The sequence below is a fragment of the Peromyscus leucopus genome, chromosome 7 (genome assembly GCF_004664715.2).
Source record: "Peromyscus leucopus breed LL Stock chromosome 7, UCI_PerLeu_2.1, whole genome shotgun sequence".
Lineage (NCBI taxonomy): Eukaryota > Metazoa > Chordata > Mammalia > Rodentia > Cricetidae > Peromyscus > Peromyscus leucopus.
Window position 1 is genome coordinate 22,032,229 of NC_051069.1, and position 14,814 is coordinate 22,047,042.

General features: G+C 42.2%; 1 protein-coding gene across 4 annotated transcripts in view; it reads left to right on the forward strand.

Annotated features, from left to right (window-relative positions):
• Sik2 (salt inducible kinase 2) overlaps window positions 1–14,814 on the forward strand; it is a 108,278-nt gene that overhangs the window by 83,937 nt on the left and 9,527 nt on the right. For 3 of the 4 annotated variants that reach the window (XR_005091954.1, XM_028864922.2, XM_028864921.2), the window contains exons 7-9: window positions 629–849; window positions 2,772–2,924; window positions 9,248–9,412. Coding sequence is in view for 3 of the 4 variants with exons in the window: in XM_028864922.2 (XP_028720755.1) it covers window positions 629–849; window positions 2,772–2,924; window positions 9,248–9,412 (539 nt within the window). In the remaining variant the exon portion in view is untranslated. The remainder of the gene's footprint in view (window positions 1–628; window positions 850–2,771; window positions 2,925–9,247; window positions 9,413–14,814) is intronic. The other variant, XM_028864923.2, reaches the window with a different exon arrangement.

The following is a 14,814-nucleotide window of genomic DNA, read 5'->3' on the forward strand; positions in this document are numbered from 1 at the left end:
TGCAGTTCTCACTCATCTGTAAAGTGGTGTTAGCAATAATAGTTCCTATCCTGGAGGTGTTGTAAGGATGATGAAATTACTCTGCACAAAGCACTTAGCACAGGGTCTGATGGATGGGAGTGGCAGGAGGCTGAGTTAGAGGAGGGTGGTGAAGAGCCTGCTGTCACTCAGAGCTGCAGCTGCATTGTATGTAGTGTAACGGAAGCAGAGCTTCATATATAGTCCTTGGCAGCACCGATGAGAAAAGCAGCAGCTCCCTGAAAAAGCACGGCGCTCTCCCAGCTGCCTTTATTGAACATACCTCGATACGACCAAGGATCAGTTCATAATACTTGTTCTGAGAATGAAGCTTAGGATTGTTTTTCGTTGGTGGAAATCTAAGTGTGACTAGATAAAATGCACTACACTAGAGAGGCTCTATTCACACACAGACAGACTTGTACTCACCTGTGTTTGTTTGCTCAGCATCCGAACTTAACCAGTCTACCCCTCATGGTATTCATTTGCGCATTGGTCCTGCTTTCCAGTGAAGAATACATAGATTAACATTGTTGTGCAGAATTACATGGGCCGTGCAAGTATACCTGAAGGTGATCTATGTGACTTTTTAACGTTGTGCTTTCCACAGAGTGTGAACACCTTATTAGAAGGATGTTGGTCCTAGATCCTTCCAAACGGCTAAGCATAGCTCAAATCAAGGAGCACAAGTGGATGCTCATAGAAGTTCCTGTACAAAGACCTATTCTCTATCCACAAGAACAAGAAAATGAGCCGTCCATTGGAGAATTTAATGAGCAGGTTCTGCGATTGATGCACAGCCTTGGAATTGATCAGCAGAAAACTATTGAGGTAAAGTGATGGAGATGTGTCTAGAGGTATTTTAGGGTTCTTCTGCATCTGTCACTTGAAGCTCTGGGCTCACACCTGTCACCCTAGTCTTTCAGCACATTCCAATGCCTGGGTGTACTGCTCAGGGTTTCCTGATGATTACATCAGGCTCTGTTTATAGTTGCTGTTATTCAATCTCGAAACTCCTCCCTTCACCCTCTCTGCCAAAAAGTCCAAGAACAGAATTTTTAGAGGATCCAGAAAAGGCCAAGACTGAAGCTTAAAAATACAAGATGGAGGAGGCTGGGCATGATGTTGTGCACCTTTTATCCCAACACTCTGAGGTAGGCAGATCTCTGTGGGTTTAAGGACAGTCAGAGTTACATAGTGAGACCCTATCTCCAAAGAATACAATGTTTCTTCAAAAATGAAACATGAAATTTCATGTTGGTATGAAACTAGTTTATAGGGACTGTAAATGTACATATATGGAATAAAGACTAAGGGCTGAGCCAAGAGCCAATAGGAAAGCATCAGATTAAAGACAGCCAGTGGGGGGGTAGGAGAACCAGAGACACTAAACAGGCTGACGCAAGTGAGCTTATGATTTGAAAATATTAATGGTTATAGAACAAAGAAAGCTTTGAACCTGGAAATTTATTCTTGGCTGTTTTTTGGGTTTTTTTTTTCTGTCTAATAGTTAGCATGCCTATAGAACATACACAGTACCTGAACAGCAGCACCCCCAAAGCAGAGCAGTGCCTTTGTGGAGACTGTGTCTTGTTTCCTGTTGTAGCCATGAGCAAAACCAAACCTGCCGTCTCACTTTGTGCATTGTGCACTCAGTGATGTTTCCCATGCTTATCCATGGAGTAGATCCTGGATGGCAGCTTCTTTGAGGTCCCTCTGGCCTGTGGGTTTTTGTTTGCCCTGATGGTGTCCTGGATCCATGTTACCCCATACAGCACCCATGTGGATTGTCAGGTGGGATTAGAAGCCAAAAGAGAGGTTGTTCCTCTGTTGCATTGGCATCCCAGGAAAGCTGGCAGGCTAGTGATGTGAGACATTTGGGAAGCAAGTTTGTTTTCAAGGTTTCCAAAGGGTGGGACTGCAAAAACAAGAGGAAAATATTACCTAAGAACACAGACAGACACAGTGTCTCTCCATCTACCATCCAGATGTCATTCTCCAGCCCAAAATAATCACCAGAAAGCTCTGCAAAGGCTTTGCTCCTTCACTTCAGAGTTGTCAGTGATTTGAACTTTGCCTGAAGCTACAGAGTTAGAACTTTGGGGCACAGGTGCTGACCAGCCTTACACTTAGTGCTGTGAGATGGGACCATGTCTAATACTAGACACCTGAATTTTATGCCTTCCTGTCTGAATTCCAGAAAGGGTTTGTTGTGAAGTATGCTTTGCTACTGTATTTTTTAAAAGTATTTTAGTATCTAAAATTAAGTGAATAAAAATACAGTTCTAGCTAGAGAGGTGGCCCAGCAGTTAAAGAACACTTCCTGCTCTTCCAGAGGACCCAGGTTCAATTCCCAGTACTCACATCATGGCTCACAATTGCCTGTAACTCCAGTTCCAGGGAATCCAACTTCCTGTTCTGGCCTCCTATGGCACCAAGCATGCACATGTAGACAAAACACTTATAAATAAATGAAAATTTAAAAAAGAAAAAGAAAATACAGTTCTAAAATCTCAAGCCAAAATTATTGTGGAAATTCGTCTGGAGGGCTCACTTGGTCCTGTGTCCTTGAACATCATGGCAGCAGGGACATGTAGCAGAGGCTGTTCTTCACTTCTCAGAAGACAGGACAGAGAGGGAGGTTTTGCGTTGTTATTTTTTGGATACATACCTTACTCTTCCTTTTAAAAAGGTATAGATTCCTCAGTTGGTTTTTATAGTTCTTTGCCCTCAACACCCGTTTTCTCTTTCAGTCTTTGCAAAACAAGAGCTATAACCACTTTGCTGCCATTTATTTCTTGTTGGTGGAACGTCTGAAATCACATAGGAGCAGTTTTCCTGTGGAGCAGAGACTTGATGGCCGCCAGCGCCGGCCTAGCACCATTGCGGAACAAACTGTTGCCAAGGTAACGGCCCATAGAGCCACTAGTCTGTGCTGTGCCTTTTTATGCTGGACACATTTTTCATCATTTGGTACAAAAGGTTAAGATCTCATCTTCTACAGTGTTTTTCTAGAATGTTTCAGCCACTGCCATTCACTAGATTCTCAAAACTCTGAGCACCCTCTTACTTTTAAGGATTAACTTTATTTTCAGTTCTTTTTTTTTAAGAGATAATTTGTCATTTAATCATTTGCTAATCTTGCAAATTAATGTAACCAGCCTGTACTTTCAGTTCATTTAACGGAATTTTATTACAGATTGACCATGTGCATGCACTCTAGGAGTTTGAATGCATAGAACACCATCATGGTTCTCAGAGCTGTATTTTAGAAGCAAAATAAGATACAACCAGAATCGTCCTTCAGAGCAGATAGAGGTGTGAGACTCTGATAGGGACGTACAATACTGAAGACATTCTGACTAGGAGGGGATGCACACAAGATGAACAGAGGTGTTCACACGGGCCGTTGTGGCCTTGTTCCTATTAATTCAGTTCATTTGGACTGAAGTCTAAGGAAATAAAAATTTGGAGTGTTAAGTGGAAGCCGTATTGTGAAGATCTCTAAATTCCAAGAATGACTTATAATTGAGGAAGCAATAATGATCTTATGAAGACCATAAGCCATTTAGTATGGGAGCATTGGAAAGGATGGCTTGGTAGGGAAGAGCTGGTGGGGAGGGGTATGTTGTTTATTTTGAGACAGGATCTCACTAGCTGACCTGGAACTTGTTATATAGATCAGGCTTGTCTTGAACTCACAGACATCTGTTTGCCTGTACTTCTCAAGTACTGGGATTAAAGGCATATGCCACCATGCTCAGCCTGGGAATAGCAGAAATTTTTGAAGAATGCTTATGAGATTCTTACACTAATTGAGATGCAAAATGCTGAAAACTTAATGTGGTGCTGGGAGGAAGGGAGGCAGGGCTAAGGAAGGTGGACCTACGTGAGCTTAACACTGGTTGGAAGTGCAGCTCCACTTAGTGGTTAAAAATGGGACACTGGAGCAATTTCCAAATTCTGTGCCTCATTTTACCTGTTCTAAAATGGGACTGACACTAAGTGCCATGACAGATGAGTTGCTATCTCTGAAGCCTGTAAACGGTACCTGGCACGTAGCAAATGCCGAGTATCTGTTCCACAACAGTTAGAGGCAACATTCTCCTCGAAGGCCTGAGGGTACAGTGAAGACATTGCTTGGTGCTAGGGAGTGATGTGGTCTGAGAGGTCTAGGTCTCATGTGGGAAAGGAGTGGTGTCTTCCCAGTAAGATGCTTGCCATGTCTGTAAGTAGCACTCCATGTTCAACAGAATTATAAATGTACAGGAATATAAGATTTTGCATTGGCTTCTACAGAACATGAAAAAAATGAATGAAAATCTTGACTTCTTTCTCCCAGGTGAATTATATATTTCTCTTAACTCTCTTACAAATAAAATAATGTCTCAATACAAATGGAGGGAATCCTACACCAGTAGAGCTCCCGACATTTGGATCAGAGGACTCCTGAGCACTTGAGAACCTTCCGAGTTGAACAGCACTGCTTTTGAGCACGAGGGCAAGGGAAAAGAACTTCTAAGCTGGGTTGATAATAGTGAGCTGTAGTGAGCCTTCCATACAGGTGTGGCCGACAAATGACAGGAAGCAGAATGCCCTAGTGCAGGAACACACTTTCCCAGCTAAGTTTCTTTCCTCTTCTTTTTTTTTTTTTTTAAGATTTATTTATTTATTATGTATACAGAGGATCTCATTATAGATGGTTTTGAGCCACCATGTGGTTGCTGGGAATTGAACTCAGGACCTCTGAAAGAGCAGCCAGTGCTCTAAACCTCTGAGCCATCTCTCTAGCCCTTCTTTCCTCTTCTTAAATACTCCACAAGCGAGAGTGGGGAAGGGTTAGATCAGCAGTTGATCCCAAACACCAGTGTGTGTTGTTGGACAAGACCCTTTCCTATCTGCACAGTAAGCAAATCCCCGGATACCTCAAATTGTGTTTAATTTGGCTTGGGGGCCAGATGTGTAATGTACGTGGCTTCTTTGTTTGTTCACCTTGTGTTTTACTGCCAACCACAACACGACTTCTTTTCACTGTGTGCATTGACCCAAGTCAGCATCAAACTGTACATACTCTGACTTCATATGGGTCTCATTCTAATAGACGGCTTCCTAGCTCACATACTGACTTGTTGAAAGTACCTTGTGGACCCTAAAAAGGAGGTCCCACAGCTGAAGAAATGCTCCCTGCCCTCTGTTTTAGTGTGCCTTGTTTAAAAAAAAAAAAAAAAAAAAAAAACAAACTGATTTCTCTGTTTATTTGGATATAAATATGCTCAAAGTTTTAATAGAACTTCCTTGTTTTAATTCTTTAAATTTTCATTTAAAGAGAGTAGATCATTTGTTCCCTGGCATAGCAATAAACAAAACCAAACCAGGAAGTAGCATGATCTAATAATACAGAGGTCATACAAACTATAGAATCATGTAGACCTTGAGTTCTATATAGAGATGAGTGGTTTTGCTCTGGTCAGCATTTCTGAGATCCTATGTCTATGAATATAAAAGGGAAGTAGTGCCTGCTTAGTAAGATTGCTGCCAAAATAACATTAGTCAAGCTGTGGAAACAGTTGCACTCAGCAAAGTGCAGTTCTCATCAGCCAGGCAGTGTCGCAGCCACTGGAGTGCGCAGGAGCCAGCTCTTGCTCATAAAACAGTGGTTATCTGTGATGGAGGGCCCGTTATTACTTGTAGACAACAGTGAGCTGCTCACTGTGTGGGTGCCGAGTACTTTTCATTCACTGTGTATGCATCATGCCAGAAACTTTGCAACTGACCAGCTTCAGGCAACTATTTAAGAGAAAAAAGAAAACTCTTACCTTTTTCTCATAAACTCTACATTCTAGTTTTTTAACAATCTCTCTACTTCAAGTTTGTATCAGCTTTAGGCAGAAGAGAATGAAACAGTCATCTCTGCTCTTCAGTTGCTTATTAGAGGTTGTTCCACAGTCATAGGACAAAGCTTTATCTTAATTTCTTTGGACTGCCATAGCAAAATGCCACATCAGCATTTACATTCTCATGGTTCTGGAGGCTTAAAGCAAGAGATCTGGGTGCCCTCAAGTGAGTTTCCAATACAATCTCTCTTCTGGGCTAGTAGGTGGCTGCCTCCTGCTGTGTCTCTTCCTCTTCTTATGAGAATGCCAGCCTACCCTGTAGTATGTGCCTGTACCATAGTAACATTATCTCATCACCTTTATAATTTGAGAATACCTTTGTGTGTTGATAGCCATACTTATTCCAAAAGGGTATTTTTGACCAGTGCTGGGGATTGAACCCAGGGCTTTGTATGTCCTTGTCAGATCCTCAACCACATCACATCTCAGCTTCTGAAAGACTTCAACAGTCACCTCACACAGACTTGTAAAACATGGTTGTATTTCCTAGGATATGTCACATCAAACTGTTATTCCTCTGTCCAAGTTCTTGGCCCGTTTCCATAGTCTCTCAGGTGTAAAAGTGGTTGAGGTGACCAGGTGTGATGGTGTGTGCCTGTAATCTTAGCACCGTAGAGAGGAGACCAGGTGTGATGGTGGGTGCCTGTAATCTTAGCACTGTAGAGAGGAGACCAGGTGTGATGGTGTGTGCCTGTAATCTTAGCACTATGGAGCTAAGACCAGGTGTGATGGTGGGTGCCTGTAATCTTAGCACTATGGAGAGGAGACCAGGTGTGATGGTGGGTGCCTGTAATCTTAGCACTATGGAGAGGAGACCAGATGTGATGGTGGGTGCCTGTAATCTTAGCACTATGGAGAAGAGACCAGGTGTGATGGTGGGTGCCTGTAATCTTAGCACTGTGGAGAGGAGACCAGGTGTGATGGTGTGTGCCTGTAATCTTAGCACTATGGAGAGGAGACCAGGTGTGATGGTGGGTGCCTGTAATCTTAGCACTGTGGAGAGGAGACCAGGTGTGATGGTGTGTACCTGTAATCTTAGCACTATGGAGAGGAGACCAGGTGTGATGGTGGGTGCCTGTAATCTTAGCACTGTGGAGAGGAGACCAGGTGTGATGGTGGGTGCCTGTAATCTTAGCACTGTGGAGCCTGAGTCAGGAGGATTCAGGGGTCAGTGCCAGCTGGAACTCCAGAATAAGACCTTGTCTCCAAAAGAAAAAGTTGTCAAGAAAAATGTGTGCTTAATCTGACACAGCTCAGCCTACCATAAAGAGTCAGAATTCTAGGGAGACAGGACCAAGATAGAGTACCCCAAGTACCCAAGAGATAAGCCCAAGAAGGATGTTGGTAGAATAGTGGCTCCTTTATCGTGCTCAGATGATGTGTAGTGTTGTTTGCAGTTTCCCATCCACTCACTACTAATGATAGCTGTTGTTTTCTTCCTTGTTTCGTATCTGATGATATTAGTATCAGAATGTAGCCTATACAAGGTATGTTTTTGGTTTTTTTTGGTTTTTTTTTTTTTTTTGGTTTTTTGAGACAGGGTTTCTCTGTGTAGCTTTGCGCCTTTCCTGGAACTCAATTGGTAGCCCAGGCTGGCCTCGAACTCACAGAGATTCGCCTGCCTCTGCCTCCCGAGTGCTGGGATTAAAGGCGTGCGCCACCACCGCCCGGCACAAGGTATTTTTTAAGTATACTCAAATTTTTTAAATGTATAGTAAGAACATACCCATTCCTTCTTAAAAATTATCAATTTAGCTGAACATGGTGATGTACATTTTTAATCCTAGTGCTTGGGAGACAGAAGCTACCAGATCTCTGTGAGTTCCAGCGGGCCTGGTCTACTTAGCAAGTTCCAGGGCTACATGGAGGGACCCTGTCTCAGAAACAGAAACAAACAACAAAAAAATTCAGCTTAAAATTCCAGCTGGAAGCGAAGAGACACTGACTGAGACCAGAACTTCATCCATCTTCCTGTCTGGTTGTTTGTCCTTTGACCTTGGGGTCATTTTAAGACTGGAAGGGAAAGAGAAATTAACATTGCTAAGCTGAGGGCCTCAGCTTTCACCTTAACTTCACTATGCCCCTTTCAATCTTAACTTCTCTATGAAGTGGGTGTTACCCCATTTTCACAGGTATAGAAAAGATTCAGAGAAAGCTGGATTGCCTGATTAAAGTCATTGTTCAATAGGAAATGATAGAACCACCAGCCAAGCCCAAACCTTGAAAAAGAAATAGAATTTCATACAGTCTTGTGCTTTTGTTTGTCTGAATTTAGAAGTCACCATCCTATATCCCTTGTAACTATAACCGAGAAAAGAGAGGCTGTTCCTCTCCTGTTAGAATCTGGTATAATTGTCCCCTTGGATGTTTCACAGTATCTATTATGTTCAAGATATATCTAAGAAATGATTCTGCTGCCAGTTCTTAAGGGCTGTGGATAGAAGGACCATCCAGGACCTTCAGTAAAATCAGTCATTGCCAGTTGTCAAAAGGAAAGACTCTTAAATGATTTTTTTTAAGAAGAGTGTGATCCTTGTTTACTTAAAGCACTTAACAAAGGAGACAGAAGAATGGACTGAACCACCCACAGGAAGCACATGCCTATAACCCCAGCATTTAAGAGGCAGAAACAGTAGGTCCAAGTTGAAAGGAGAGAAGAACAGAAATGGACCCAGACCTCTGTGTAGCAGGCTGGTTTCAAGAAGAGGATTCTAGCAATAAGCATTTCTCCTATTGCTCCAGCAGGCTGTATTCAGACTGCACCTTCTCAAAGGAAGGGGACCTTCCTGTCACACTGAGTAACTGTTTCTCTCTTCTTCCTCTTCTCATGGGGAGAAGTAGGAAAAGACAATTACTTCAAGTACCTTCTTTATAGCTAGCTGTGGGGCTTGTGTAATCTGGCCTTGGTTCATTGTTGAGTTTCTATAGGCTAAGCGATTTCTTTTTTTTTTTTTTTTTTTAATCTTTCAGTTAGTATATTTAAAGAAAGAAAAAAATAGAAGTTTATTGAATCGAGACAAATATCATTCTTTGATTCCTTACAAAGGCTATCTTGTTGCCTGTGTGAAAGGTATATCTCTCATTATAAGACAGGGAACAAATCCTGTACAATTTATTTCAGAGTGTTTGATTATTGAGACTTAAATTCAGTGCTTACCATGAATTTGCATGCACACATATATACACACACAATCTAGTCTTTTTCTGGAGTTCCAATGAATAACACTTTATCTTTGAATTGCCTCAGGAAGACTTACTTAGTTCTAAGAGTGGTGTTGATGTGTCTAGAATAAGTAATAATGTTCCCACACTGTCTGTTCTTGACATATTTTCAGGCACAAACTGTGGGGCTCCCAGTGACCTTGCATTCCCCGAACGTGAGACTGATGCGATCTACCCTCCTCCCACAGGCAGCCAATGTGGAGGCCTTTTCATTCCCAACATCCAGCTGTCAAGCAGAAGCTGCCTTTATGGAGGAAGAGTGTGTGGATACTCCCAAGGTACGGCTGGTGTGCTTGAGATGCGTGCAGTGGCTACAGACTTCAGTGTGGTGCACAGTGTTGTAGTGTGCTTTCGCTGCATGTTGCTTTGGTGAAGAACCTTTTTAAAGTGTTCAAAGATCAGTTCTCATCAATTAAATTACAACTCTCAGGACACATAAGCCCTCTACTTTTTCCTAACCAGTTCCTCTTTCCCAAGTTTAACATTCCTCATAAGTGTTTTTGCATGAGTGGATGGGTGGATAGGTAGGTTGGTTGACCTTTATGATTTTAAAAACAAAAAGTGACCTGTTATGCTGAATTAGACTTCATTATTGTTGCCTCTCTTCTGCACAGCAAACTGTAAATACAAAGTGATAGGATATCTTTTTGACTAAGGAAACATCCTTTTTGGTTCAGCTTGAGCATGCTTAAAGAATTTACTTTGTATTTTGTGTATTGTATAAAATTGGCTGTTAGGAAATGGAAGATGACTGCTTCTTTCATGCAATGAATTGTTTTTGACTTCTAATATAAGTGATACATACTCAGTACCAAGTGCTATACATTGTTATCATATTAATAGGAAACAGTGTCATAAAAGAAGGTCTTGGGGTGTGTTAAACTGCTTTTTACTGAGCTATGTGAATTTGGACAAGGTGACTTTTACTTTCCTCTGTATAAAACAAGGATACCTGTTTTAGGAGACTGTTATGAGAATTAAGTAAGACAATCTATGTAGTTTAGGGTAGATTTTAAATAGTCAGCAAATAGTTTTCCCATGTTTTAAAAGCCTCTTTAGGTAATAAAAACATGAATCAGACATGAACTTGCCTAACAGCCTGCTAGCCTGTGGTCTAACAAAAAGAATATTATATGAAACTAAAACAACATGCCAGCTGCTGAATAAATTGATAACATGTCGCATAATGAGATATGACAAAGTGAACCTAGAAAAAGGCAGGGAGGCAGAGCCAGGCAGATCTCTGTGAGTTTGAGGCCTTCGAGGCCAGCCTGGTCTACAGAGCAAGATCTAGGACAGGCACCAAAACTACACAGAGAAACCTTGTCTTGGAAAAAAAAAACCAAAGAAAGAAAGAAAAGAAAAGAATGAGGCAGGGGGATTTGATTTTTGTACTTGATCAGGAAAATTGGGGTAACTATCAGAGCTGGAGCTACAAAGTAGAGTAGAATCCACATGTCTGGAAACTAGGGTGTAATATCTTCAGTGAAGGGAAGAAGTGTTCAAAAGCAAGCTCTAGGTAATCAGGTTCATCTAAATCAGAGCAGTGGTTCAGTTTGAGGGGAAGGGCACATAAAGGAAAACTGCAGAAGTAAAGGTGTATGTGTTAATTTTGAATGGCAAGCAAACAATGCAGGTCTCTAGGCAGTGTTCTAGGTGTGGAATGTGGGGAAGTATCAGGTGATGCAGCTGGTGTGATAGTCAGACACAGCTGAAGGTTTCTGAGCAAGGAAACACTACCTGCATCCTGTTCTTGGAAATTTTGCCTGAATGATTCTCTAGCAGGCACAGGCTAGGGGGGAAAAAATGGAAGGGTAAGCATGGGTCCAGGAGGAAGATGATGCAGGACCTGAAATATGGGAATGACTATGAAATGGGAGACTAGGGGATGGTAGCAATGGTATTGGAAGGATAGAATTCCAAGCCTACAGCAAGGTTTTGAGCCTAGACAGATGGGATAGGAAATGCCAGTTAGTTGAGACCTCTAGATGTCAGGCAGATTCATAAGTTGCATGAGCCTAGCTGGAGCACAGTGGCAGTGGCAGCCCCATGCCAGACTGTCAGAGCAGGTGTTAAGCCAACTTGCTGAACAGGAATAGCTACTGTCCAGCCCTAAAGATGAGTCTGCTTCCTGTAGACAGTGTTTTCTATGGCTTTGTTTGCTTAGCATTAAACATTAGGGATACATTCATGCTCAGCATTTAGACATTAATTAGGGCAGCATAATTCATTTTTAGGATCTAATTCTCTTGAAGAAATTAAAATGCAGTGTGTTGAAGTCTTGTCGGTAAGGGCACCAGGCCCAAAACACAGATTGGGTACTGTCTGCTATAATATATAGGGCAAGCTATTTTTAAAGCTCATGATTGTTACAGTTACTAGGAAACAGACAGGAAATGAATGGTTTTGCAAGAGATATAGACAGTTGCTAGATGGTATATTCTCATTTATAGGAATAAGAGTGTCAAACTGGAACTGGCCCACACTGGCAATTCCACCCTGAAATTCCGACAAGCCATAAACATTCACAGGACTTGTCCTTCCAACTACCTCTTTCTTTGAGGCACACACAAAAGAACCTTTCAGTTCCTTTGTTCATATTGCTTCATATACATTCGCTATAACCCAGCTGTTTTCTGAAAGATACATCATAGCTGTATGTATTGATAATTTCATTTCTGCTTGCAGTCAAGGACTAGTACTCATTTAAAAACATCACCCTTCCTTCCCTTGATTGTTAGGAAAATCCCTTAAGGAGTCTGTCTTGAAACTTTGACTTGCAATTTCTGGGACAAGAGGGGAAGGTGTCTTTCTGAGAAGTAACTGAATCCCTAAGGACCCTATAGGGCCCCTAGAGGGAAGACAGTTGTGCAAACTGTGTACAGTAACACTCTCCCGTGTACACAGTTCAGTCCATTTGTGACACTGTTAGGGACTATAATAAAAAGATTTCCAAGTTCACACCTTCACTAGCTGGTTGACAAACCTGTAAGATAAACCTTGAAAATGCAAGTGTGGTGGAGGCATTGCGTGTCTCATTGCACCTTAATACCCTGCATTATGAAAGTGGCAGACATGAGGGAAGGTCGGAAGGGCAGACACACCAGAACCGTAGTAGTGTTAACCTCTAGTGGCTTCGGAAGAAATTTCACTTCACTTCTGAATTTAAAATTTTAAACCGTAATTTGAAATAAAAACAAAAATAAAACTGTCATAATCATGCATGACAATATGAAGAGAATGAAGATAAAATTAATTGAGCTATAATCTCACTACTCAAAGATAGTCTATTTGATGTCATACTATAAATTGGTGGGTAAGGAATAAGGTTTACTGGATGGGAAGACTCTTAAAATTATTCTCTATTATGTGTAATTTTCTTATCTTCTGTATCTAACAGTATATCATGAGAATTTTTCCCAGTCGTGACGTAGTCTTTGCAGACATAAGCCTTAGCAATCATGTGATCCATTGCTTTATACATCTCTCTCTTTAACTAAACGCTGTAGTAGGCTTTTGCTTTTGGGCCACCAACCAGCTCCCAATTCATGACATGGAGATTTCTTATTAGTTGTGAATGCTCAGCCTTAGCTTAGGCTCATTCCTTGCTAGCTCTTATAACTTAACCTGTTTCTCTTCATCTGTGTTTTGCCTCAGGGCTCTTTACCTTTCTTTCTTTCCTCCTGTACATATCACTTTCCTGCTTCTCATGTCTGCTGGCTGGCAGCTGCCTGGCTTCTGGCCCTGGGTGTCTCCCTCCCTCACTCTCTTCTCTCCTCCTCCCCTCTTTTTCTACTTGAGCCTAGATTTCTCCTCCTGTTTATTCTCTCTGTTCACCAGCCCCACCTGTCCCTCACCTGCCCAGCTGTTGACCATTCAGCTCTTTACTAGACCAATCAGGTACCTTAGGCAGGTAGGGTGAAACAAATGCAACACATCTTTACACAATTAAACACATGCAGCACAAACAAATACAACACACCTTCACACAGTTAAAGTAATATTCCACATCATAAACAAATATAACACATCTTTGCCTAGTTAACGTAATGTTCCACAACAAAACGCCTCTTTTGAACACAGCTTTTTCTTGCATCTTTAAATAGACTTATGGTAGATAATTTTATGTACAGATCTTTAATTATTATGCCATATTATTTAAGAATACATTTCTAAGCCAAGTATGAGTGCACATATAACCAGCACTGAGTAGGAGGCGGCAAGAGGACAGAAGTACAGAGGTGCTCGGGGCTCCGTAGAAAAGCAGCATCTTTTCTAGCACTGTTGTGATTCCTTTCTTTCCTTCTTCACTTGTGTAATGTGCCTCAAGGCAAGAAAAAATGTGTGTGTGTGTTTTTAAGTGTTGTAGTTTTATTTTTATACTTTCTTACTGAAAAGCACTCCCCTTTGTTTAAAAAAAAACAACATGGCGGGCGGTGGTGGCAGCGGCGCACGCCTTTAATCCCAGCACTTGGGAGGCAGAGCCAGGCGGATCTCTGTGAGTTCGAGGCCAGCCTGGGCTACCAAGTGAGTTCCAGGACAGGCACCAAAACTACACAGAGAAACCCTGTCTCGAAAAAAAAAAAAAAAAAAAAAAACCAACAAAGTGTATTGTAAAGGAACTATATTTTTTCTAAATTATGTTAGTTGATTCTCAAAACAACTTTACAACTATTTTACAAGTGAAAACAAAAACAAAAACAGAGCTTGGTTAGAGCCTAAGCACTTAACTTGCAAATGATCAAGTTCAGGTTTGAGCCTACAGCACCTGCTCAACATGTGCCACATTTGCCAGACACGTGGAATGCAATCCAGTAAGGCCCATTTCTCTGCCCCAGACTCATGGCTTGTATATGCTTGGTGGACTGTATGAACCTGCTCACCTGCCCACAAAATGCCATAGGCTAAGGAGCTTAAACACCAGAAAGTTTGTTTCTCAGAGTTCTGGAGGCCAGAGGGCAAGATAGTGTTAGTTCCAGCTGGTCCTGTTTCTGATGAAGTCTCCCTCCTGTGCTTTAGATGGCCACCTTCCCACTCTGTCTTGAGACATCACATAGCTTTTCCTGTGTACCCAGAGGCAGCTAAGAACAAGCTCTCTGATGTCTATTCTTTCTCACCGTTTTTGAGACAGAGTCTCACTGTGACGCTCAGGCCAGCCTCAAACACTTAACCCCCCTGCCTTGGCCTCCTGAGTGCTGGGACTAGAGGTGTGCGCCACCACACCTGGCTTCGGGTGTCCTTCCTTCTTGTATGTGTAATTATGGGTATGTGTCTCTGGAGGTATGAGCACGGGAGTGTTGGTGCCCACGGAGGTCAGAGGTGTCAGATTCCCTAGAGTTGGAGTTACAGGCAGTTGTGAGCCTCTTGACATGAGTGCCAGGAACCAACCTTGGGTCATCTGCAAGAGCAGTAATGTCCATCTTGGCTGCTGCTCTGTCTTTCTGCAGCCCTCCATGTGTCTTGTCTTAGAAAGATACCAATCCTATTGGGTCAGGGCTTCCCTCACTCACAGGCCCCATCCTCAAGTAGAGTCACTTTGGGAATTAAGGCCAACAGAGGAATTTAGAGAGGCGGGCTCAGGGGCTTTGAGTCAGTGCTGGGGCCTCTGAGGGCGCTGACTGCTGGACGTGTGTCATCTACTGCATACGAGGTCTCTGAAAAACAAAGGGTTACATTTTGC